This window comes from Rhinolophus ferrumequinum, chromosome 18 (genome assembly GCF_004115265.2).
Source record: "Rhinolophus ferrumequinum isolate MPI-CBG mRhiFer1 chromosome 18, mRhiFer1_v1.p, whole genome shotgun sequence".
In the NCBI taxonomy this organism is placed as follows: domain Eukaryota; kingdom Metazoa; phylum Chordata; class Mammalia; order Chiroptera; family Rhinolophidae; genus Rhinolophus; species Rhinolophus ferrumequinum.
The window spans coordinates 46,107,714-46,134,544 of record NC_046301.1 but is presented as its reverse complement, the minus strand read 5'-3'; the positions used below and the strand labels follow the sequence as shown (position 1 = coordinate 46,134,544).

Sequence of the window (26,831 nt, the reverse complement as noted above, 5' to 3'; positions counted from 1 at the left end):
CTTGATGTCCTGAATGTCATCAAAATGTCTTCCTTTCAATATTTCCTTTATCTTTGGGTAACTACAGAAGTCACTGGGGGCCAGATCAGGTGAGTAGGAAGGGTGTTCCAATACAGTTGTTTACTGGCTAAAAAGTCCCTCAGATAGTACCGTGTGAGCTGGTGCATTGTCGCGACGCAAGAGCAGCCTTTTCAGTACTTCCAAATAGTAAACTTGGTTAACTGTTTGTCCATTTGGTTCAAATTCATAATGAAAAATCCTTCTCATATCAAAAAAGGTTAGCAACATCATTGCAACAAGTTCGCCAACTTAATTGTCAGACCTCATATTCTTGCAGAAAAATTTTATAACTGTACAAAAGCAAATATGTACTAATTTCCCACAAATAGAAACATATACATGATATATATATATATTATATATATGATTATATATATAATATATATATATATCTTGGTGCAAATTGAAATGTTTTTACTTAGCTATCATTCTGTAGTACATATGGATCATTGCAAATAGATCTACCCCTAAACTCTGTAACAGCAACTTTCATTTATTTATTTATAAATAGATAATGATCTATTTATATCTATATATTACACTTTTCTTTAGTGCTTCTGGGATTAGGGTCATGCATGGAAAGTCTTTATTGTAAGACTATGTCAATTTTTTTCTGGAACTTTTGTTGATTTATTTTTATGTTTAAGTTTTTGAACTATTAAGAATTTATTTTGGTTTAAGTAATATGGTAGTGATCCAGTTTTATTTTCTTCCAAATGGCTACCTGATTTTTCCCAACATCATTCATTAAATAATCTGTCAACTGGGGAGTTACTTATAAAAGAAGTATAAAGTTCAAGTTGAAAAAAGATAAAACGTTTTCACTCCTGGTAGTGTTATACAGGCAAAGACAGACTCGGGAGAGTGAGTCTCCTGAAACCGGTGAAGGCTACTTATGATTCAGAACTGAATAAGCGTCAATTAGGGAACTACTGCTCAGCAAAGTGTGTGATACTGTGGCTTCTAATATAGTTTCTTTATTCATGCCCATTGGTGAAATTTGTAAATAGGTCATGGGAATTAGAATCTTTTTTCTGTTCTTGTCCCTCTACTGGCGAAGTTTTGAGCTAAAAATAGGAACCCTAAAATTCTACCACTGGTTTTACTTATGCATGGCGCTGTGCCTGCAAACAAAAATCAAGGAAGACCGAAAAAAGTTAATGTTTCAAAAAGAAGCAAGTGGCGGCCGGAAATAGTTAAATTCTTGGACTTGGAACGCATCCTTTATTGCCCAAGTCTCTAGCCAATAGCAGACCCGAGCGGAAAAGGAGAGAATCCCCAGAACCGCAGGAGGTCCCAAACGCAGCTGCGGCCCACAGGTCTGGTCTTCACGGCAGGACACGGACACGCCCCTCCCTCTGCCTCGGCCAATCGGGAGTGAGGAGGTGGGGCCCGGGGAAGGCCGGAGGCGGGGCGGACGCGGGAGTCGGTGTGTCTGGAGTAGGGGCGGACAGGTCCTTGGAGGTGGCAGTTCTCCTGAGCCCACGGCGCATGGAAACAGGTGGAGAGAGGCCGGGCTGGCCAGGGCTTCGGCCTCAAGCGTCGGGAAATGGCGGCGGGAGGCAGAACGGAGGATGTGAGTGCACGAAAGTGGCGGGCGGCTGGCCGCGGAATCCCCTTCTTCCTGGGCTGGGCGCGCTGGGCGGAGACTGCCGGAGGAAGCCACCCTTAACCCGCGTAGACGCCGCGGGAGGCGGCGCCTCCTGCGCAGGGGGTGCGGGGTTGTAGGAGAAGGCACCGGGGAGGGGTGAGGTCCGCGATGCGCGGGATCCGGGTTTTTTCCCCGGGTGGAGGCCGAGGTGGACTGCTGGGCGGTGGCCACGCGGGTGCTGGGGTCCCTGGTGGGCGCCTAGCCCACGTGCAGTCAGTATCTTTGATCCAGGAACTGAAAGCCTCACGTGATGCGCGCCTGACCTGACAACCCTGGCTCTGGGCGCGTCTCTGGGCGCTGGGCTCCGCTCGATCGCCCCTGGAGCGCAGGGGGCGAATCTCCCTTCCTCTTGGATCCCCTGCCTCTGCTCTAGAGAGCTGTGGACCAGGAGCGGCAGCAACACGCAGACCAGCCGCCGGCGTCCCACGGGCTGGCCGGTCGCTGTCATCACCCGGAAGTCCACATTAGAGAAAAACTGCCGTGATGTTTTTAATGTAGGCATGGTAGGAATTGAAGAGTTTTTTAAATCTCCTTTCTTAGATGGATCCAAACCAGATTACTAAAACTCCAGTGCCCTAGTTTACAGTGTATATAGAATGAAGTGATAGCATAGTTGCAAAAATCTTTGCTTAGATATATTAAAACATTTTTAAAGGAAGTGTATTTGTGCCCAGAATTAACTGGGTTGCCCCATTGGCTCAGAATAAAATCTTGCCCTTGAGAAATGCAAAGTTGACAGTTCCATGAACGCATTTTTTGGATTAACATATTAATGAAAGCATTACTGCGACCCTATCACTGAATGATGGGCATCAGGAAGGCCCGTGAAACACAGTTCCAGGCCTACAAGACCTTAGATTCTTGTGTGAATAGTGACTGTAGTTAAATTATCTTAACTAAATAAAGACCAAACAATTTCTAATGACTGAAAATTCCTTTTTTTACCTTAGTGGAGAAAATGGAAAACTAAGACCTGCAAGTAGATTCCGGTTTCTATATTTAAAGAAAAATTGATTTGTTTCTACATTTTTAAGGGTGGGATTCATGAACTGACAGTGTATGGGGAAAAATTATATCTGAGAGTAAAAGAGAGACTTAGAAAAATTCGTGCAGTAAATGCCCCAGGGTTCTTGGATCTGCAGCTTTTAACTTTAGGATGAGTACAATCTTAGAAATCTGTTTAAAAAAAAAAAAAAGAAATCTGTTTCACCAAACAATTGGAGATTAATGTCTCACCAACCATTACGTAGGTAAATCACTTTCAATGTGAGCAAGTTGCCTGCTTTTGGGATTTTGTAGATATGATTTCTACCATTCAGTAAAAAGTTAAAAATGATCTGCCATGTCATAGGCACAGGCACTTCAATGACTTAAAAGAGGCAAAGGCTTTTTAGTTAGGGTTCATTGTTTGCAAGCAGTAGAACCAACTCGGGCCAATTTAAAGAAGAAAGGGATTTATTTGAAAGGATCTAGGGTTGATGAACACCTAGGCCTCTGAAAGGACCCATACAAGGGCACCTCAAGTCCTTTCAGGCTCTGTCCTGGAATGAATCTGCCTCAACCATGGTCTCCCTTTGCTTTGCTGCTCACAGAAAGAGTGGATTGTCCCAGCCCTTTTTGTTTCCATGACCACCCTTAGGCCAGAGAAGAGTGAAGAGTATTGAAGGATGTTCCCATTGAGACTTAATGCAGAGATAGATGGTAGGTCCCCAAAGGAAATAGAGTTATTGTCATGAAAGAAGAGGGGAGAGATACGGTGTGGGCAAGAACAACAGATATTCTCTACAAGTAGAAATGTAGTATTAATAGTGGAAATGAAGAAATTATTTGGACTCGGGAGTCCTCCTCCCTTCCCCTTTCACTTGCGGGTGGTGAGTGACAGAGAATGAGGGGGTGCTGTTTGTATGGTTGACTACATTTCCTATAGGAGCCGTTGGACAGTGTATTTGATCTAGACATCAAAGACGTTTTATTTACTTAGCATCTAGTAAGTGACATAGAGGAGAAACCATATTGTAGTCCCTAACCCCTTCAATGTAGACAGGGAAAACCAAAAGCATATACATGAAAAAAGGAAACAGTAAAAGACAGCATAAGAAACATTCCAAATCAATATTATGGGCAGTATGTTTTAGTTTTAAAGTAGAAAGAAAACACTTGGCTGGACAAGTTTTATAGAAAATATACATTTTGGTTGGGACTGTGAAAGATGGGTTGGATTCTGAAAAAGGTAAGAGTATATTTGTGGGGCACTCCACAAATATACTGGGCTAGAGGAAAAGGTGCATGAAAGGGAAACAGTGGGAGGTAAATAAAATACAGCATTTCCTCGAATAACATCATTTTGTTCAACGTCGTTTCATTATAACATTGATGAGACGCCTTAGGAACTTAACTCTTGTTTGTATCAGTTAGCTTGTGGTAAAACTGGTTTCTTTACACGTCACGTCGTTTTGAGTAAAGTTGCAGAAGCTATTGATGATGTTAAGTGAGGACTTACTGTAGATTATTGACTATGGTTAAGGTTTCAGTGCTAGGTTTGTTTAAATTCCTAGGTCCCAGCTATTTAAGAAGTTGGATAGTCTTTCCTTCAATCTACACACACATTAAGAACCTGCTATACATCAGGCGCTAAAGGTACAAAGAACATAATACAATGTAGAGTCCTGCCCTTGTGAAGCACACCTTATTCCAACAACTTTGATACCTTGTGCTTAGTATTGTGAGTTATAATAGAGGTGTGTATGAGCCAATTAAAACTGATTCAGAAATGACATGCTAGAAATAGCAAACAAGGACATTAAAACATTATAACTGTTTTCTGTATGCTCAAAAGGTTAAAAAGACACATGGAAGATACGAAATAGACCCAAGTCAAACTTGAAGTGATGAAAACAATGGCAGATGAAAAGAGCAGAAGAAACAGCATTGAGGCATCAGAGAAGGAAGCATTTTTGCTGGGACAAGTATTTAACAGGTGGCATGATCCAGATGCTTGGGTGCCCAGGAAGGCTACCTGTGGAAATTGCCCCAGCTGCGTCTGGAAGGCTGCTTGAATGTTAGCTAAGGGAAGAGTGGTGGAGGCTAGAACATCTGCTGATTGAGAAAGAACTAGAGGCCCAGGAGTCTTAATAGAGAACAAAAATTGTCAGAATTGCACCATGAGTTATGGCATACTAAACAGGAAGCTGTCTGAGCATTGAATAAAAAGAAATTGCAGAGCAGCATTGAATGCCTGAGATTGGAAATCAAGCAGCTCACCCCAGATCTGGGGCATGCCCCAAACTACTGTATTATCTTTATAATCCTAGTGCCCAGCAGTCATCTCACACCATTTGTGTCCCACCCTCTACCCCTTCCAAAGTAAAGAGCCCTGATCCTCTGTCCCTGAATCCTATTCTCAGGCTTCCCTTTGTGCGTTGTCTTCATTTTCCTCATTCTAGTATAACTGGCTAACCTAAATTTGTTGTATCGTCTGTGCTATCACTTTGCTCGTTTATTATCACTTCCCTATATTCTACTGTATATTCTTGTATTGTTTAGCCCTGCATGCTTTTACCCCTAATCTCCCCAATAAAAACATAATCTCCTTTTGGACTGTGTTCTATATTCTTTTATCTTGGGCACAGATACCAGAAAGTACTGTTTCTGTCGAGATAATACCTTCAGGACCTTTAAATATGACTAACTAGATTTTTAAGTTGGCAGCTAAACCTTTGCCAACTATGTAAGTGTCGTAGTAACTATTAATAGTTGTTTTCATTGAGAATCTGGCATCTACAAACTAAAAGTCTCCCTGAGGGTCTATCAGGGTGATCTGTTTCTATTAGTACTCTAAAATATTAATATTTCTATCCTAACTGAAATTTGTTTTAAGACCTCTTAAGAAAGCCTCCACCAACTTGCCAAAATTTTATGGAACACAGAGATATAGTGTAAGAATTGCAACCATATGTAATTATTTCATCAATAATGTTAAATAAACCAATATCTAAATTTTTGAGGGCTTGAAGAAAATTATCTGTTAATCTCATTATGTATTACCTCTTTGAAGATAAATTAAGATGTCCTCTACCTGTTTTAATAACTCTTGTTTTCACCAATTTGTATACAGTTGTTATCTGGAGGTTTATGGTATATGTTCAAAATTGGCTTTAGCTGGGGAGTGGGTTTTTTTGCCTCTAACTTGTGTAATGATTTTTCAAAGCTTTATAGTTTAGCTTTATAGTTTGTCTTAGAAACATAATCCAGAGAAGTGGTGATTACAGCTTGCTTCCTTTTTTCTGCCCCTCAGGGTTCCTTGGATCTGACCCAAAGTATTGAAGATGACCCCCTTCTGGACCCCCAGTATCTCCCATATCATTCATTACATGCTCAGTTTAGACCAAGATTCCATCCTCTTCCTACGGTCCTCATAGCAAATCTTCTCTTGTTCATACATGTAAGTTGGCTGGGAGAAAGGGACCCACCTAGAGGTGATGTTCTTCAAAATATGTATCTAAGCTCTTCAGAGGGCAGTTGGGCTATAGCTCTCAACATTTAAAATGTGCATACTTGTTTACTCATATCTCTGTTTCAAAGAATTTATTGTAGACATAGTTGCAGTATTATCCAATTTCTTTTTAAAAAATTGGCTAATACTGTATTTATTACTGTACAGCAGTGTTCCTCGAACTTCAGCCTGCATCAGATTCCCTGGCAGGCTTGTTGAACTACAGATTGCTGGGACACACACACACACAAACACACACACACACACACCCAGAGAATTTGATGCAGCTGGTCTGGGGTGGAGCCCCAGAATTTGCATTTCTAACACATTCTCTAGTGATGCTGATGCTGCTAGTCTGGAAATCACGCTTTGAACTCCTACTCTGCAATGTATTTCTTTTAATCTTAACATATCCTAAATATCCATCTAAACTAATACACAGAGATTGAGTTAATTCTATCATAGCTGAATGACATTATATGGGTGGATGTACCTTAATTTATTCAAGCATTCTGCTATGGATGGATACATATGCTTGGACAATTTTCAAGTTTTGCAAAGATAGAGAACACTGCAGTAAGTACCCATGTATAGTATTCATACCCATGAATACTAGGTACTGGTGTTTTTACTTCAGAGGGATAGAGTCTTTACGGTAGGATTTCTGGGTCAAGATATTTCCCAATTATTTTTCACCAGCAATTCTCAGACCAGTAGCAATGTATGAGAATGTCTGTTTGCCTGCATTTTGATACCAATCTTTTACATTTTTGTCAACTTAATTGGATAGTTTTGTATGTTAATACTGAAACTGGAAATAAACTTTTTTAAATCGTGATTTTCATTAGTTACCTTTGAGGCACTCAATGAGCTGTTTTTACTTTTTACAATAAAAGAAAAGTGGGCAGGAAACTGTTTAATATGAAGTTCTCATCTCTGTTAGTTGGGATTTTGAGTGATTTTTTGTGTGTGTGTGATTTTTTTCTTATTTGTGATTTGGGTTTCCAAGTTATCTGCAAATTTTTCTCCAAATTTCCTGTTTAAAAAGTTTGTAAAAATATGTTTTTTAAATTCATGTCTAAAAATTGGATAGTGAAAGTCATAGGTTTAAGAGTATGTGCTGGGATGGTGATGATTGTTTCCTAAATCCAAATACTGAATATTAATCCTACTGCTGTGCTTCCCTCCAGGTTGTGTTTGTTATTTTAGCATTTTTAACAGGTGTGCTTTGTTCTTACCCTAATCCAAATGAGGACAAGTGCCCAGGAAACTACACCAACCCACTGAAAGTTCAGACCGTCATAATCCTTGGAAAAGTTATTTTGTGGATTCTGCATCTCCTGCTTGAATTCTACATGCAGTATCACCACAGCAAAGTAAGAAACCGAGGCTATCACATGATCTACCGATCGACGAGGCATCTTAAAAGGCTTGCACTAATGATACACTCCACTGGTAAGCTCCGTTGTCTCACTCAACTTGTCTGGGGCGTACTTGAGTGGCAAAAATGACAGCAGAAAGAAACGTGAAGTTTGATTTTATAATCAAATACAGCAGGTCCTTGAATAATGTTGTTTCATTGAAGGTCATTTTGTTAAAATGTTACGGGATGCGATAGGAACTTAACTCATGTTTATATCAGTTAGCCTATGGTAAAATTGGTTTCTTTATACATCGTTTCCCTTAAAGTCACAGAACCTATTCACGACCTTCCGTGACGATTTACTGGAATTTTTGTGAGAATGGTACATGTTGTGGACACTAAGATTTGGATCACCCAAATGTCTTGAAGCTCTTCTTACAATGTATACAACCTTAATTTTTCTTTGAAGTCTTTGTTAATGTAGTGGAGGTAACATCATTTTCCCTCTACCCTTCCAGGTTCTTGGCTGAGACCCCACTGTAATAAAAGAAAGATTAACAGGAGAAAAATAAACAGAAGTTTAATAACATGTATACCTCCTGTATACTTGGGAGAGACCCAGGAAAACTGAGTAACTCCCTAAAACGGCCTAAGTCATCACCTTTCCAGCTAAAAGGCAAAAGAAGATGTGGGGGGTGGCTGTAGTTATGGGAGGTTACCCAGAAAAGCACAATAAACAGGAGTAAGGTTGTTACACATATAGGTAGGTGCCTTCTCCATTAATAAGTTTCTCAAGATTTAGAGTCATCCTTCTCTTCCTGGTACAGAGAGGGAGACAGTCTTACAAATGGATAACTTCTACTCGGTTTTCAGACTTTTTCCGGGGTCTGCTGTTTCTTAAAACTAATCAGCTTAAAGTCTTCCTTATACCCAAAAATCATATTTTGGGGTGACATTTTCTGTTCCCCTTCATTATGGACATAATGTCCACGTATACCTGTATGAAATGTAGAAATTTCCCCCTTTTCCTTATTCAGCTCAAGGAGATTTAAATGCTGCTGCTGTTTGATACTTATAGAATAAGAAGAGAGAATTGTTTTATTTTAAATGAAATTCAGTACTTTTCTTGCAGTTAGAGACTGCTATGTAATAAGATGCATTATCCAAACGGAAAACTAAAAACAAATTATGAAGGCAAGATCAGAAAGTCCATATAGGATTTAGAGTTCATGAGTGCCCGCTTTTCTTTATTGCTGCATTTTAAAGGCTTAATGGAATTAAATTGAATTTCTTTAGGTATTTTTGCCTTAGTGTTATTAAAGTTTCTGTCACTTTTAAAGACCCTCTTTTTCAACTTGAGTCCCGAATAAATCTTTAAACATTTTAAAACCAGGTTAGAAATGAATTTTTCCACAGAAAAATAGCTCTACAGAATTTGATTTTTATTTTTCTTCTGTCTTCTATTAATACATTTCCTTAAGGGCAAACTGCTAGTCCATCCACCCACTGACATTCTCAGTGGAAGCTGAAGTGCCATGCTGTAACAAAGACGCATTTTGTAGAGATGGCTGATTTTCACTTAGCTAGAAGGCTAGGGCTACATTCACTGCTCCTTTCTTGGTCTTACAGGTTCAATTTTTGACTTGTAGTACTCTTTCGTGGTCAGAAGATGTCACTATCAACCTCTCCCACCCCGACAAAGATAAAAGCAGAAACCTATTTTTAACTACTGAAAGAACTTACATACTGTATGACCAAAATAATGGTCAGTTTCTTAAGTGATTCTCTGGAAATAGTATTTTTGAGGCCCACCAAGAGATTGTCTGATCTTTACCTTTCCTCAGACTTTCAAATTCTTATTAATCATGTGACCCTCCATCATCTGGTTCTTAATAATTGGACCCTTAATTTAATCACAGATGGCATCACTTGTATGTTGTTCATATAAAGACCCAGAAAAATCAAAAAGATTGGGGCAGGTATTTAACCTTGTATCTATTTTTCTTTAAGTATATTTTTTTCTTATTTGAAAGAAAAGAAGATACATCATAGAAGACATAGAACTTTCAGCTAATCATAAGAGTATAGCCAGCGTTATCATGTATCATGTATGGCCCATGTATCACTGCATGTGATAGTATTGCTGGATATTGATTAGCTTCATCCTACTTTTTGTTATGTCTAGAGAGGAAAATAAATTTATTTTGTGGAGATGGGAGAAGGGGCTTTGCTTTTCTTCCAAATAAGTTGAAAATATTTATCTAATTTATCTGTTCTCCTTCGTTAGATCCAAATACATTTTGAACTCTATCAAATAGTATTTGTTACATAGCAAGATGCCTATTTCATTGTTTATTTTTCCATTGAAATGAAAACTTGGCCCTTCACTTAAAAGCAGTCATTTTTAATGTCAGATGGGCCCAGACAAGCAGTGTTTCTCTCTGGGGCCTGACAGGGTGAACCTAGAGATTGAAGTCATGCAAAAGTTCAGTTTGAAGACCATTTAAGATCTTGCTTCCTGGCATACGTCATCAGTTTGGCTCAAATAAACTCAAAAATTCTCCAAAACAATTTTTTTGAAATCCCAGAAAAGTACAGTTTGAGGGAACTACTCTAGACTGTAAATTCTGGAGGGAATTCTTATTTATAAAAGTAGGTCCCAGTGTGAATTCTAGGATCCTAAGTGGGAGAGATTGTGTGCTGTACACCCTTGGCTCTAGAGGCCCCACGTTCTTCGGGAAAGCCCACGGTGCTGCTGGGAGCAGTGGAGCAGAGCTAGGGCTTGCTCTAGTGTAGCCCGCGACTGTCAGTCAGCCATGGGGACTCGCCTGGAGGAGGGACCACGTGGCATATGCCAGGCGTTGGGATAGGTTCCATAAAACCATTATTGTTATAATCATATGTGCCATTAATTGAATACCTGCTTGGGCCTTGTTAGTTCATTTCTTCCTACAACAAGGCTTGTATGACAAGTATTATTTCCCCCCATTCATAGAGGAGGAGTCTGCGGTCAGAGTAACAGCTTTAGTCCATAAGAAGTGGCAGATCCTCCACTAGAGCCCAGGCCTCCAGGCTCTCATCACGATGCTAGCTCCCCTGGCCCCCAAGAACTTGTTTCTTCCTAGTATTTTGAATGAATAGTAAGGATTCCATTAACTCTTAGAATCTTTTTTTGTTAACGGTGACTGAAATAAAACAAGAAACATCTAGGTTTATGTCTATGGTTATAAAACCATAAAAAAAAAAAAAAAACCTGATCATGGATTGTTGTCATGTAAGAAGTATTTGTTGGACCCTGACAGAGTAAGTAGCCAGCAGGCAGGCGTGTGTGGGGGAAAGGGGTGAGGCTGCAGAGGTTATCCTGAGAGGCCCAAGGAGAGCAGTCAAACCGGAGCGACTTGCTGAGATTTGTGAGATTGAGAAAGCTCAGTCAGGCTGTATAGCTGGAGAGTGCAGCTGGTTGGCACAGATCTGGTCAGGCTGCTGCAGTAACCCAGCAGTACGGTGAGCTTGGTCTGAACTGAGATGTGCTGGGCACGGCTCCCTCCAGGAGGGCACCTTTATAGTGTCCACAGCGTGGGCCCTGTGGGGAGGTTTTATTTCAGTGTGCCTCTTCCACCAGGCTACAAACTTCCTATCTGCAGAGCTCCCCATTACACCCTCTGGCCCACCAACTGCTGACACGTAGGCCATGCGCAGCACATCGAAAATCCTCCGAATACTGTGGTCACTTCTGTGCAGTGGTTTTTTTCCCCCCTATAAATGTTGTAAAATTCTATTTGTCTTGTTTATAAAACTAATGTACAAATTAAGCAATCTGTCACCATACGAATAAATACATTGTGACTGGTCATTTTTGCATGTAAGGGAGCTTGTTAGAACACAGCTTTGTACAGTGCCTTCTGATAGGTCGTTTAAACTCTGGCTCCATCAACCCTTTTTGTACCAAGAAGCAGAAGATAAATGAAATAGGCATTTCTCTCCCATGATCAGACTTAGATGAATATGTTAAAATAAGGTTTAGGAAATTCTAAGGTAAGATGCTGTAAGAATCACTTTGGCCCCTAAACTTTTCTTTGACCGTCTTCAGAATAAAAGTGCGGAATGAGGTTTAAGTAGCCTTCAAAAGTAATGGATTTGCTGAACAAGGAGGAAAATAAGTCATATTTATTGGATACTTACAGGCCAGGCACCATGCTAAATCTTTTTCAAATATTAAGTCCTCACAACAGCACCGTGAGGAAGGTACTGTTATTCCCATTTTTCAGATGAGGAAGTCAAGGAGCAGCGGTAGTTGATCGTTTGCCCAAGGTTAGCTAGCGGGGGTCCCCGATTTTCATCCAGGTTGCTGGAGCATTCACAGCACTGCCGTCGGCATACTGCGTGACCAGAGTGGGCTCCTAAGGTCCTCAAGTGCCTCTGCGTCCTGAAGAACTGGGATAATGCAAATTGCTAAAAACCACATCATTTGTTAAATGCACGAAGGACCCAAAGAAATGTCATTGCTAATAATTCTATAAAGCCAATGCATTGTACACCTGAAACTAATATAAAATAACATTGAATGTCAACTATAATTAAATGTATGTGATCATTAACTTAGAGGGTTTGGTGTGGTTTTTTTTTTTTCCCTCTCAAGATGAGCAGTTTGGGATTTTTATCCTTTAACGTCCTTCACTGCTGAGTGTAAGTGGTGCACCCAGGGCCTTGTGGGGGTTGGCGCCGGACTCTGGCTGACACTGCTTGTTTCTCCTTCTCAGGCAGCACGGCACTTCTCCTCATACTGTGCGTGCAGCACTCCTTCCCGGAGCCCAGCAGGTTGTATCTTGACCTCATTCTGGCCATCCTTGCCTTGGAACTGATCTGTTCTCTGACGTGTCTGCTCATCTACACAGGTGAGAAATGCTACCAGGCTGTTCTTACAAAGACCCACTTGAACCCTAGCCCATGATCTTTGCAACGGGAATCCCCACAGAGCCGATAACCTCCTATCTCTCCCGTTGCTGACCACATCCAGACTTCTCTCATTTCAGATCCTAGTGAGTCACAGTTCTGAATTTATGTCATCCACAAATCTTTTGTCAACTAAAGTGAAGCCTTTTCATTATAAAACAAAAACAAAAGAATTAAAAAGGTCCACAAATTTTTGATTCCTCATAGGCAACTGAAATGTAAGTCTGGCTTTAAAAATTTTAAGTCAATAAATAATGCATTCAGAACTGCAGTTAGGCCAAATTTGCTTTGAGATAAACCTCTTAAGAACCCAACTTCTTTCTAAATTTAGAGCTGTCTGATGGCTGATCTTTCTTTCTCAGAATTCTCAATGGCAGAATGGTATACTATTTGGCGGTAAGAAAAGACGAAATAGGACCATTTGTGACAACATGGTTGGATCTTGAGATTTTAATGCTAAGTGAAATAAGTCAGACAGAAAAAGCAGAGAACCATATGATTTCACTGATGTGTGGTATATAAACCAAAAACAACAAAAGAACAAGACAAACAAATGAGAAACAAAAACTCCTAGACATAGACAATAGTTCAGGGGTTACCAGAGGGTAAGGGGGGTGGGGGGTGGGAGATGAGGGTAAGGGGGATCAAATATATGGTGATGGAAGGAGACCTGACTCTGGGTGGTGAACACACAATGGGATTTATAGATGATGTAATACAGAATTGTACACCTGAAATCTATGTAACTTGAGTAACAATTGTCACCCCAATAAACTTTAATTAAAAAAAGAAAAAAGAACTCTCAATGGTAAAATTAAAGTAAGCTTCAGATATGAAAATTAGATGAAAGGATACTTTGACAGGAAAAAAAAAATTCAAGCCCTGGAGAAATCTAGATTTCATTCCAGCTGCAGTGTTGATCTGCAGTAAAATCTGTCCATCACAGTAGCTAACTTTGTGGCAATGAGCAACAGTTGTTTTGTGGCAATGATATACCTTATCTATCCATCTTGAAAGAGATAATTTCTCTGGTTACGAAGGAAGAAGTCACACACGGCTTATCTCGTATTTTACTTTACTGGTCTTTGGTCTCCTTGAAGCCTAGCCAAAAAGTATTTAGAATATGGATGGAGTGACTAGTTTGTAAATGTGAATGGTTATCACATTCATAATTGACTTCTATAAATTTTTCTGTAGTTATCTGCTAACTATTAGCCAAATTAGGTAGAGGATTACATTTGTACCTTTAAAAATTCTTTAAAAAATAAATGTATACCACCGCTTAATAGAAAAGCATGAGACTAGTTTTAAAGTAAGGTTAATTTTTCAGTATATCGGAAACAACTCAACACGTCAGTAGTGGTCCATGTGAGAGAAATGAACATTGAATTATCTTGTTGATTGATTAATTCCATTCTATGACATTTCTCTGTCAAGTACTATAAATAGGTTCAGGTCTGAGTATAGAATTCAGTTGGCTTGTTTTTATAGTATCTCTACAACTTTGATTCACTACAAGGGGTGCAGTCAAGTGTGTTTCCTATAGACTTCTCTATGACATAGAAGGAGGTGACAGTAAATTCCAAAAATCATGTGTCATCATGTACATAAGGGGAAGTTAATAACTGTTAAAATGTAGTCCAAGATCGTTTCTCCAGGATTTACTGTACTATTTTTAACAGATTTACTGTAGCATTTAAAATTGATTATGCTATAAATAAGACAGATGTTAAAAACAAAAAAGACCTGAGATCATTTAAAAAGAGGCAGAGGAAGCAGATGTTTCAAGAATCCTGAGAACTAGGGGCAGCCGGTTTTCTCAGTTGGTTAGAGCGCGGTGCTCTTAACAAGGTCGCCGGTTCAGTCCCCACATGGACCACTGTGAGCTGCGCCCTCCACAACTAGATTGAAACAACTACGCGACTTGGAGCTGATAGGTCCTGGAAAAACACTTAAATAAATAAAAGTTTAAAAAGAAAAAAAGAATCCTGAGAACTAATTTTTACAGTTGGCACAATTGTATTAGTTACATGACACCTAAATTTGAACGTTAAGACTTTTCCTTTAGCATATACCATGTATTTTAATCCATTGTCTTCCTAATTGAATTGTTTTTGCTCTGTAGTCAAAGACTTTGGAGCATATTTCATCTTTATTTACATTCATTTTTAAATTTTTTATACAAATAATATATACCATTAAAAACTGTCCTTTTAAATCTCAAATTAACATGCTTCCTACTTTAAGAAAACCTGTTAATTGGTGAATTCAGGCTTGCAAAATAGATGATTTATATAGGGAAGATTTATAATTATAATCATTATAAATTTACTTAATGTAGGACTCTCTGCAAAGACTGATTTACTTTTGAAGGTTCAAGTTTTCCATCCACATCTTCAATTTTAAATTATAATGCTCCTTTAAATATAGGCTCTGACAAGAGAGATTTAGGGAGTCGCTTCTAGGGACAAATGTTTTTGTTCAGTGTCCCAGAAAACTTCAGGTTGGTTCCCTTATAAGTGGATTTTTCTTGCTTCTCTGTATTTTAAAAGATGGCTAGTTTTGATATTAGTAAATGTGGATGGTAACTCTTTGGACATGATTCTTTGATATACTAATTCTAACCTAATCTTGACTAATTTATTTGCATTGTAAGTAATTAATCTCTAATTAAGGAAACCAAGGTGACACTGTTTGAGACTTGACTTTATAAAATAGCTTGTTGTATGTTCCAAAAGCTATTTTGTTCTGTGTTAAAGCTACTAGTTGTCTCAATGTAAGTTTTAAATAGACTTATTTTGTTAGAAAACACACACTCACACACTCCTTTTCCAGGATCCTACGTATTTGTTCAGGCTCTACTCTCACCTAAAACACCCTCCTCTCCACTCCCCCAGTCTGTGTGATTAATTCCTGTTTCCCTGAAGGCTGAATTGAGGCCCTGCCATTACTCCTCTCTGCACTTCTCCCCACCTCATCCCACTCGTAAGGGGCTGCTTTCCGGGGCTGACCTAGCCCCTTGCTCAAGCTTAGATTTATGGCCCTTTTCATACTGTCTTGGAATGTAGGCTTATCATCTGCTTGTCTCCCTGGACTAGTAGCTCTTTTTACAGGGCAGTGTCAGCAGAGGAGGCTGTGGAGTGCTGCTTCCTGGATTATAGCTCTGGCTACTTGTGGAGCTTCCCTGTAAAACAGTTCACCTATGCCTTCTGTTTTAAATGCACAAAAAATGATGTTATTATTATTATCAATAACAATAATCACTGTTCCCACTGCTTAGTACAGGCCTGGCATGTAGACTTTGAGATGTTTGAGTACATCAATAAATGAACCTCCTTATTCACTTTACGAAGTATTTTTATGCATATTAACTTATTTGAAAAGAATAGTCAACTGTGATGTGAATAAATGGAAATAGAAATTTTCATAATTAGATAACCTGACAATGACTTTTATTATTTTAGTGAAAATTCGAAAATTTAATAAAGCTAAACCACAGCCTGATATACTTGAAGAAGAAAAGGTCTATGCTTACCCCAGCAATATTGCTTCAGAGACTGGATTCAGGTAAGTTTTGGGTGAGGAGTAAAAGATGAAAGAGAACTGAAAATTTTTTCCCCCCTGGACATCTTAGAAACCATTCTAATGCTTGGAGATTATGACTCTGCATATGTGCCTTTAGACTTAGGTTTAATGTGTTTACTTCCTTTCTGCTGTGGTGAGATCTAGTCTAATAAAACAATCACATTTTGGAATATTGCCTCGGCTTATAACATCTAAGAAAAAGTAATGGGTGGCTGGTTAGCCCAGTTGGTTAGAGTGTGGTGCTAGTAACACCAAGGTTGCCGGTCCGATCTCTGCAGGGGCCACTGTGAGCTGTGCCCTACTCAAAGAAAAAAACAAGAAAAAGTAACAAACACAATATGCTGTACTTTCAACAGGTAGGGACCCATTTGCGAAGAGCCTAATGAGTATTGGTGAGTATGAGTAATCTGTTCATATCTTAATTCTTTACAGGACTATTTCAAGCCTAGAAGAAATTGTCGAAAAGCAAGGAGACATAATAGTATATCTGAAGCGACACAATGCACTGTTGAGTAAGCGGTTGTTGGCCTTCACTTCGTCTGACCTAGGCTCTCAGCCAAGTAGAATGTGACAGGGAGAAGACATCAATTGCAGAGGGATCCAGAGTAATTTAAGACTGATTGACTACCTGACAAGCTGACATAGGGAATTGCAGCTTTTGCCAAGTAACATTTTACAATTTTGGTTGGAAATCTGAATTGGGTTCTCACCTGTGTGGCCGTTTACTATGTAGGGTTTGAGTCCTGTGAAAGGTGTTGTGGAGCCTTGATAACTCAAGAATGTCTGTTTTGCACATTTTGAAGTTACTGAACTGCCTGGTTTATTCAAGGACCAAAGGTAGTTTAAACATCTCTCTCATTGGCCAGTTTCCACATGACATAAGAAACCTGTAATAATGGGGCTATTTATAGAGGGAATATGACATGACAATGTATTTAGAACAGGGATTTGATCAAAGAAGTTCCTCCCACTTTTAAATTGATGAGGAAAGTGATTTTTTATGTTTCTTCCCATGGAACCTTCTGATTTGATATGCTTGTGTGGTACTGGCTGGCAGCGTGGCCCTTGTAGCATTTCTAATTTCCTCACTGGAGAACCAAGGTCTCACTAGGTGATGTACTATGCAATCTGCTGCAGTTTTCCACTTTCCAGACATGTGATATAAAGATGACTTAGGTCAGTGTTAGACTGACCAGTTTTACACTAATCACTGCTATTTATTACATCTGTGGTACGTTCCACTGGCAACAGCTGAAATACTTAAAAACCCTAAACGTTCTCTTTATTTTTGTTCTTCAAGAAGTTGCCATGTATTTCAGTATTAACTATACGACTATACCTTCACTGGATCAGTAAGTTCAGTGATAGGGAAGGGATCTTCTGTGGCTTTAAGTTTGTCTAAAAAGGAAAAAAAGACACTTTTAGTTCTTGGATTCCACTGAAGAATTATGATGGGAATAAAATGTCATATCAACTTATATACAGATATAAGCATATCTAATTCTCCAGATAAAACGAAATATTTTTATGAGTAAATGGCATTACTTCTCCAATTTTCTAATGTGCCCCTTTATCAATTTGCTATCAGCACCTTCACAAGCTGCCTTAGACTTGGTTGAAAGTTTAACAAGGGGAGATGTTTGTGATAATGTACGCTAATTATTTATTTACTATATTTTATTTTTTATTGTGTGTGTGTGTATTTAGCTGAATAATCGGTATTTGGTTTATACACAACTTAAGCTATAGTTGTGTATAGTTATACACAACTTAAGCTATACACAACTATTTGGCAAGAGATGTAGTCATTTGATCACACCCACTGTTACTTATAGAAAGAGGGCAAACACCTGTTTCCTTCAGACACAGCCATGATGGGGCATCTGAGAGTTTTCTGAGGAAGAGGTGATGTTTCATCTGCAAACAATACCATTGAATCCCCAAGATGACAAGATTCATAAAACTAAAGCCAAGATTGTATTTTTAAAATTCAGATTGTATCCAAGCTTCCTGGCTTCCCCCGTCCCTTCTTTTTTCTTTCCTTTTTAATAAGTCTCGAAACCACTTCCTTCTCTGGAAATCTGTCTCTGTGCTCTGCAGTCTATAAACTTTGCCATCAGCTATTTTTTTTTTCAAAAGGAAAACACTGATGATAGATGCTTTGTTCTTATTTATTCTTAAATTCAGTTAGGACCTATAGTCACTAAGGTTAATGGGATGAACTTTGGTTTACAGTGAAAGGTATAAGTTAAAAAGTCAGGATACTCAGGTTCTGATGTAATGTCTATATAACCACCAACATCCTTTTTTAAACTCAACAATGAACATTTCAAACAATAAAAGGACACTAAGTATCAGAACCAGCAAAACAGAAGAATGACCAAAGCAATTTAAAGGTTAAGCATTCTATTCACCAGGCAAATACTGTCCTAGCAGCAGGGGTACAAAAATTAGTAAGACAGACCTTGGTTTGTAGCTTATGAAGAGAGAGGACTAGGATTTCTAGGCTCTGGGCTCCGTGAAATAATGGCAGTAAGCCCAAGATCGTATAGGAGCTCCAAGGTTAGGGTTCTCTAGAGGGGAAGGAAGCTTCAGGATTTTCAGACAAGTCCATGGGTAAAGCAAACAGCTACAGAGGAACACAAGCACCGTTAACAGTGTGAACCAAAGCGTACCGCAGGACAGTAGGCGGGGTGGCCAGTGTTAGATCTCGGACGGCCTTGATGCTACCTTACTGTGTTGTCGAAACAAAATGAAACTTGCTTCTTGAGGGGTGGAACTGTGAAGGGAGGATTAGATTTACAGTCACATAAATACAATACCCACCTCCCATTTAAAAAACAAACAGCTATTAAACTGGTCCAACCTATCAGGGAGTTTCATTCATAATCTGTTCCTGTACAGATTCTGAGAGGTTTTGAATCAGGCCCTACGTGGAAATAAGGCCTAAGAGGTCTATTAAAAGTGTCAGTGAAAGTATAGATATGAGATTTGTCAGTCATGTTATAAAATGAGATCTCTCCCATCTCATAGTCCAGGAAAATGCCAATGCCTCTGGGATTCACTCCTGACAGCAGATTGGCTGTACTAGCTCCCGGGGCATCATAACTGTCTTCCTGCCGCCGTATCCTCCAGCATCCCTGCCAGGCTGATGGGCTTCTCCTTGCCCTTGTGGAAAGAGAGTCTTTGCAAACCCCGACAGCCCATTTGGATTTGTCTCCCACTTCGACCTCCCAGAAATGCCTGCCGGAATGAAAATACGGAAACCCCAGGACAACTGTGTTGACTGTAAATCTTTTTGGAAAATCAGGAACATTTTGTTTTCTCTTTGTAAACCTCACACATTTCTTATCCTCAGAGACAATCAAGTTAGGGTGTGCTGTTTCAGGGTCTAGAATTATATCTATTCTAAATTTCTTTATAATTTTCTGCAAAGCAGAATACTGGAAAGGAAAACTGCAGCCTTCCCTCCTTAGCTGAGCTGAAAAGATTGATGGGCTAAACTCCTCACAGTTCTTGTAGAAATTTTTCATTTGTGATAGCAATTCCACTTCGGGCAGCACACTGCTCTCTACTACCTTACTTAGTAGACCTTTGAGTGTGGAATTGTAGTCGGAAAATGCGGTTATATTAGCGCTGAGTTTCTTTTGAATAGCCTTTTCCTCATCAGCTAGCCTTGAAAGAACTGTTTCTTGATCACGTTCCAAAAACTGGGTCAGGTGCTCAAATTCGGAGACTAATTCCTGCTTTTGGTTTTCCACCTTCTCTCTCAGTTCTAAAGGTTTTTTGCTTTGAATGCTTATTAATTTCTGAACATCTGCCACCTGCTTCTTCAGGGGCTCGACGTAACTGCTGAGCCTTTGCCTGTGATGACAGGCGGCCTCCTCCATGGGCCTCACCTGGTGGCCCTGGTGCTCAGGGGGCTGAGTGCACAGGGGACACAACACCTCTAGGTCCTCCTCGCAGAAGAGGCTCAGGACCTGGTTGTGCTTGTCGCACAAGCACCTCTCTTCCTGCCTCTTCTTCTTGCTCCTGGTGATCTGCAGGAGCTTGGCGATGTCAATCATCCTTCCAAGCTGGGCATTGCTCCTCAAGTGCCTCTCTTGGCACGGGTGCCGGCACACAGGGCAAGGGAACCTGTCCCGTAGATCAGCCCAGGACTTCTGGATGCAGGAACGACAGAAGTTGTGCCCACATTCGATGGTGACAGGGTCTCTCAGATAATCCAGACAGATGGGACAGTTGACCTCTGCCTGGAGTCCTGCCAGGACTGCTTCGACCTCCATTGGGCCGTGAAGGAAAGATTGGACCGGGGTGGGTTTTCTTCAGGAAGCTGGATTCTGCAGTGAGAAGTGGATACACCCTAAAATCTCAGTCCTCAGTTTGCCGGTAGCCTATGAAGTCCTGAGTCTTCAGACATTTTCATTCTAGCTGCCAAGAGAAGCCCTTCCCACAGACTCACAGCTTAGCTGGACAGCTACTCCTCCAGCTTTTGGAAGCTCAGAGAAAATGAAGCCAAGCAAGCAGCTTTCTTGGTTAGTAGAACAGTGGTTATCTCAAATCATCAGTTGCTCTGGTTGAAAAGGTATTTCTTCCTTAAAAAACAAACAAAACAAAACATGGGTTTACTTCAAGTGGTCCTTCCCTCTACCACATTCCAGTCAAACACAGATTATCCTCTCCTAACCCCAATCTTCCGTTCCCAAACCTTTATTATGGTGCCTTATATATTAACACTCCCGTCTACTTGGTACCACCATCCCTCCAACCCCCCTGCTTCCCCATTCACCCTACCTGGGGCTACGGAAAGGGCATAGGCTTTGGGAAGGGAGACATACCATACCCAAATTAGGACACAGCCTTGGTCACCTATCCATGTAACTTGGGAGAACTGGTTTTACATCCTGAAGGGATTCAGACCATGCTACCGCAAAATATGCCATTTTGGATGTGGGTGACTTTGAGCTTAAGGCAATCGAGACCCAGCAGACCCAGGAAAAGCCCTTTAGCTCCCCCTTAACTGACAAAAAAACAAAAGTATAAATTTCCCCAGTTGTGGGGAAAATCAGCAATTATAAAGGAAATTCACATTCGAAAGGAGGCCTGTAGCAGGAAGACAGCTATTACCAGAGATAACTTTTTCACTTTAAGAGACTTACCTGCTTAAGGGACCTTTGTTTACCAAACATTTCCTCTTCTCACCTTCCCATGAATTGCCTCCCCAACCTAAAAAGCCCCAGACCCCCGCACCCCTTACCTCAGGAGAGGGTAGAAGTCGCCATTGTCTGGCCGCATTCTGATTCCCAAATCTGAAATCCCTGCATGTACGAAATGGAATTAAAATGGTTTTTTTCTCCTATTAATCTATTTTATGTCCATTTCATTCTTAAGACACAGACCCTAGAAAGGGAGAAGGGTAGTTTTCCTCCCCTACAATCCCAAACTCTTAGAATCAGGTATATAAGAATAATATCACTATAAATTTTTGTCTTATGAGGGTATGGAAGTTAAGGAATCTCCCATCGGTGTTGAGGCTTGAACCATGTATTTATGATAGCTCAGAATTCACATTTAACCAAATTCAGTTGGCTTTTTTTCATTCTTGCTCCTCTACAGTACAAGACACAAAATACACGTTTTCCCTCTACCTTCCTAGGTTCTTGGCTGAGACATCCCTGTAATAAAAAGACAGACTAATGAGAAAAACAAGTTTAATAACATGTACACTTCCTGTATACTTGGGAGAGACCCAGGAGAAGCAAGTAACTCCCCAAAATGGCCTAAGCCATCACTTTATCAACTTCAGCTAAAGACAAAAGAAAGACGTTGAAGTGGGGAGAGGCAGTTATGGGAGGTTATCAGGCAAAGCAGAGGAAACAAAGGTAAGGTTGTTAGTAGGTAGATTTAAGTTGTGCCTTCTCCATTGGTCAAGAGTTTCTAGACCTTTAGAGTTCTCTTCCTGGTACAGAGAGAAACACCTTTCAAATGGAGAGTTCCCTTATAAGTGTAAATTTCCCTCACAAAAACAGCAACTTCTAGACTGTTTTCAGAGATTCTCATGCAACTGCAGTCTTTCAAAAATAATTCGCCCCAAATAACCCTTATTCCAAAGAGGAATATTTTAGAGTGGCGTATTCTACTTCCCTTCAACAGCTTAATAGGCCACAAAATCCTATTTGTGAAATGAGATCCAGAAAATAAATGACATTTAAAACATACAAACTGAATATAAACAAAACTGGTAAAAATATTTTCAGTATTTACTAGTAAAACATCATTATCTCTAAACAAAGAATACCTGCAAGATAAGAACGTGGAAACAGAAAAAAACCCCGAACTCCTGTGTAGAAAAAGCAGGAAAGCAACAGTGATGGGAAAATGCAGAAATTTATTAACCATCTATGAATTGCAAATCTGCCCCTTTTATTTGGTATGCTTACTGTACTGGTAAGATTGAAAAGAGCTGATAATCTCTTGTTTAGCTTTGGGAGGTAGATATTTCAGCACTGTAGATGTGAAGTAGAAACCTTTTTTAAGAGAGCAATGCAATGCTGAACTGTCCATCAAAAATGGAAAAACCTTTGTTTTGCCCTTGTAATTCTGCTAATACTAATTCCAAAAACCTCTTGTTTAAAACAACAAAACAGGCCCCCAAAGAAGTTACTTATGCTAAGCCCCATGTCACCAAATCAAGACTTACAGTTTCAGCTTTCTCAGAAATGGCATCTAAAACGAATCAGAAATTGCCAGATCAGCACTAGTGAGGTAATCTGTCTGACACACACTTGCCATCCCCTGAAGGAAAGCAACCTTGCAATAACTAACCTGCTTTTTTGCCTGTAACATACTTGTTCCCCTTCCCTTCTGCCTAGGTAAAAAAGCCTTTCATTCTGTACAGCTAGCTCCTCAGAGCTCCTTTCTCTCTGCTTGATTGGATGCTGCCTGTTGAATCGTTGAATAAAGCCAATTAAGATCTTTAAAATTTACTCAGTTGAATTTTGTTTTTTAACACACACATACTTGAACAAATAGTCAAAGATATACAAAAAAAAAAAGGGAAAAAACAAAAGATATGCCCTAAGGTGTTCTCTTCAAGCAGTGGCTTAAACTTCAAAAAAATGGAAACATTAGCAATATCAATTGTCAGTATTGACTGAATTAACCACATACGTGTTAAACACATTCTGTTCAAGAGACTATCAAGCAGATTTTAAAGAAAGATGGTAGCATCAAATGTATTGAACACAGGAAGAGGCACACAATGCATTGTAGATGGAAAAAAGCAGGTAACTTCCCACTCCAGCGCCAGCTATTTTGTATTTTAGAAAATGAATATGCTACATAGATCGTGTATTATGTAAACAAACATCCACAGAATGATCTGGGGAAGCCCTTCCTATTTAAATATAGTAATAAGGAACAGAATGCATGTGTATTCAAACCAAATGGGATAATCAAAGACTAAATAAAAAGCTCTTCATGTCAGGGGATGTTTTGCCAAATAAGTTTTGCACTAAATTTTTCAAAATCTTGTTTTACAGCTGTGGGGGGGTTTCAGACCTGTGGGCTCGGTAGGATGACCGTGACCTGGGACTCGCATCCTCCAGGCCCCTGCCATTCCTGCGTCTCCTTACACAAGGGCAGGATTTAGAATGTGCCCAGGTTTTCCAGAACCTTCACGGAGCCCCCAAGACTCTTCATGGTCTGTCTCTTACCAGACACCAAGCCCCCTCCAGGCTGGCTTCAGCCCCAGTTCTTCCTTTACTTTCTCCAGGCTGACCTGCCTCTGGGCCCAGGGCTTTGTTTTGTTTTTTCCCCTGGGGGGAATGGGTGGGGTGTTAGGAACATCTGCATCTCAATTGTTCTTAACTACTTCTGTCCACTTACTACAAAATACTGATATAACCCGGTTCTCTCAAGACAGCATGCAAGTACCTTTTTTTTTCCCATTGAGATATGATTGACCTGAGGGCATTGGAACACTGCTGACCTGGAATACAGCAAGGACCTGGCCAGGACATCAGTCCTAACTTCCGCCTCTTCTTCCCCTGGCCTCATCATTCAATTTCAAGTTTCAGTATCGCACACTTCCCCCTCTATAAGACTTCATCACTGTAGTGATTTTCTTTGAGGTCAAGATCTGTCTTCAACAAGTACCAAAACAGTATCCTTCTTTCTTATCATTGATCCTTAAACATCCGGCTCAGGGCTGGACCCTAATAGGAACTCATTCGATATTTGTTGAATTATTAGATTCCTGGTGCCTCCTTACAAGTTCTGTGGCTTTGGGTAAACTGCTTAACCTCTCTGAGCCTGTCTGGCCTCTGTAAGATTAAGGAAGATCAAGGTCATCCAGGGCCAGACAATCACGTACACCGACCGCATAGTTCTCATCCGTCCACTCCCCCAACCTACACAAACCGCCCCTCACTGGGACATCCTGGAAGGGGATGCCACACTTGGCCTCAGACCTGCACCTCTGGGGTTTTGTCACACACAGATATTAATTAGTTCCCCTTTAGGACAGGGTGCGATCTGGGTCTGTGTTTTCAGCAAACATTTCAGGCGATTCTGGACAAGGCTCTTTGAAGACCAGGAGCCATAATACAGGGGTTTGGATTCCCTGGCGCCGCGCGACCTCTCCCGGGCACCAACTACCACCCAGAAGGCCAAGCCTCTTACCAAGCTCCAGCCTCCTGCACCCGCATGCTCCCACTTCCCTGCTTACCTGGAGCAGAAGGGCTCTGCAACAGATCCTTCACCGGCGCAGAGGAACCGCACCCTGGACCTAAACGCGCGTACAGGTGTGAGAGAGCGGCCGTGAGGACTCCACCCAGCACAGACGCGGCTCCTCCTGGAAGTGGGAGGGGCGGGACACAGAGAAGGAGGGGGTTCTCCTGTCATTGTAATAAGCACGTAAGTGTCCTTGGCCTTGATCTAAGGCTTCTTCCCCGTAATAACCTTGTAGGACTGTTTCCGGTATTGTTTGCATTTTTTAGATGAGCAAGCTAAAGTATAGAGGGGTCGAGAAAGTCAGAAAGAGATTTCAACCCAAAGCCTGCCAGCTGGGTTACCTACTGAGCGATCCTTTCTTCACAGGTTAATCCTGAGGGAGCCCATATGAAGCAAGCAGCGAGTGGTTCATAGATAACAACTGATTTTATAAGGAAATTCTTGAGAAACAAGCTGTTATTTTTATCTGATACAACGTATAGAACGGAATTGTCAAGTGATTAAGTTGTTATACTATTAATGACTGGGAGGTTCACTGTCCTATTATCTCTACCTTGTATAAACTTTAACATTTTTGTAACAAGATTTAAAAAAAAAAAAAGTTTTTTTTTTAAATCTTTTAAAAAAGGTTTAGGGACCGAAAACATTCTTGTGTTCATGTGAATCCAGTATAATGTATAATGGAATCCTGTAGGAAATAATACTGTAGATATGTGCTGTTCTGCAGCTAACTTGTTAAAAGATAAATCACTAAAATGAAATTGTATTATTATTGGTGAATACTGGCAGATTGCAGGCAAAAAAAGAAAATTATTTAAAAATAAAGTATTAATACCATTCACGTGGTACTGTAAAAGCAAGTAATACCAGTAACTAAAAAGCAAAGCCAAACATATAAGTTAAATAAATTCATATAGATAAAATGAATTTAACAGTAAATTAAGCAGATTTACACACACGAAGCAATATTTCCTATTTTACAAGATTACACCCATTCTTAAAGACAAATAAAATGCGTTCAAGTGGGGGCTCTGTGGAGGAAGAGAGAATGGGATGTGGGGATGTGGTCTTGCGTGGAATAATAATGTGGTCTGACGGAGACGCACTATTATATCAAGTCTCTCTCGAGAGAGTTCCCTCTGGCAGCAACTCTTCATGCACACAAACTGATACACTAGAACGTCTTATTTATAAAATTGAAACATGCTCTTTAAAAAAAGAAGTCCTGTTCATTTTGTCCCACTATGCCTCAATTTTTTTTAACTGCAAAAAGAAAGTCTGTATCTATTCACATTTTCACTGACAGTATATGATTTCCCTCACAATCCTTGCCAACTGGTTATTATTATCTTAATTTTTGTTAATCTGGCAGAGAAAATGTATCTCAATTTAACTGTCTTTTCTCTGATTATTCGTGAGTTTAAGAATTCGTTCATTTGTTAATTTGTATTCCTCTTTGGAGTTTTCTGAAGCGCCCTCTTTTTTTCTCTTTACTTTTTGCGGAGGTGCTATCATTCCTCCTTGGCACTATTTAAGATACCTCGGTGCAGAGAGAGGACTTAACATTTTTCTCCTACCTGGCCTGTTTGCAGGCCACCAGTCTTCTGTCCGCAACTGTTTAGTGGAGGCATACACTTGGATTTCTAACTGTCATCTCCAGACTCATGGGTCCAAAACAGAAATCTTGATTGCTCCCCACCTCTCACTGCTGGGAAACTGCTCGTCCCCCAGCTCTCTCTATCTCAATCCAGGGAACATCCATTATCCTCATAGCTAAGGCAAACCTAGGAGGCATTTCAGATTTCTCTCATTTCTTTTCTCCTGACCCAATCCATCAGGAAATCCTGTCATTCTCCCTTTGGACTAATCCCTGGATTCCAGTACATCCTTCTGGGGGACACCTGGGAACACCTGTTCTGGGTTACCTGACTTTGGACCTCCAATATCTCTCTCCAGAATCACACTGTCATATGGGATGTGACTTTGGGACCAGG

General features: G+C 40.2%; 2 protein-coding genes across 3 annotated transcripts; one reads left to right on the top strand and one right to left on the bottom strand.

Annotated features, from left to right (window-relative positions):
- The first annotated feature begins 1,452 nt into the window (after positions 1 to 1,452).
- TMEM192 (transmembrane protein 192) lies at positions 1,453 to 16,953 on the top strand. 2 transcript variants are annotated; one of them, XM_033134132.1, is made up of 7 exons: positions 1,462 to 1,636; positions 1,943 to 2,214; positions 6,006 to 6,152; positions 7,394 to 7,658; positions 12,327 to 12,461; positions 15,984 to 16,086; positions 16,537 to 16,953. In XM_033134132.1, the coding sequence occupies exons 2-7, from the start codon at positions 2,212 to 2,214 to the stop codon at positions 16,673 to 16,675; spliced, it is 792 nt and encodes a 263-aa protein (XP_032990023.1). In that variant the 5' UTR covers positions 1,462 to 1,636; positions 1,943 to 2,211; the 3' UTR covers positions 16,676 to 16,953. The 2 variants fall into 2 exon arrangements, with proteins under 2 accessions (XP_032990022.1, XP_032990023.1); XM_033134131.1 differs by lacking the exon at positions 1,943 to 2,214 and having other exon boundaries at positions 1,453 to 1,636.
- A 510-nt stretch (positions 16,954 to 17,463) lies between these two features.
- Positions 17,464 to 23,846, bottom strand: LOC117037746 (putative tripartite motif-containing protein 75). The gene has a single exon (XM_033134130.1). It carries the CDS (start codon positions 20,388 to 20,390, stop codon positions 18,984 to 18,986), a length of 1,407 nt encoding a protein of 468 aa, XP_032990021.1. The 5' UTR covers positions 20,391 to 23,846; the 3' UTR covers positions 17,464 to 18,983.
- Between the last annotated feature and the right edge of the window lie 2,985 nt (positions 23,847 to 26,831).

Excerpts from the sequence above, each read along its gene's own strand:
- TMEM192 (XM_033134131.1), top strand. The coding sequence starts at position 1,610 with ATGGCGGCGGGAGGCAGAACGGAGGAT. Across the intron at positions 7,659-12,326 it reads ACTAATGATACACTCCACTG|GCAGCACGGCACTTCTCCTC; the intron begins GTAAGCTCCGTT and ends TCTCCTTCTCAG. Across the intron at positions 16,087-16,536 it reads GCTTCAGAGACTGGATTCAG|GACTATTTCAAGCCTAGAAG; the intron begins GTAAGTTTTGGG and ends AATTCTTTACAG.
- LOC117037746 (XM_033134130.1), bottom strand. The coding sequence starts at position 20,390 with ATGGAGGTCGAAGCAGTCCTGGCAGGACTCCAGGCAGAGGTCAACTGT.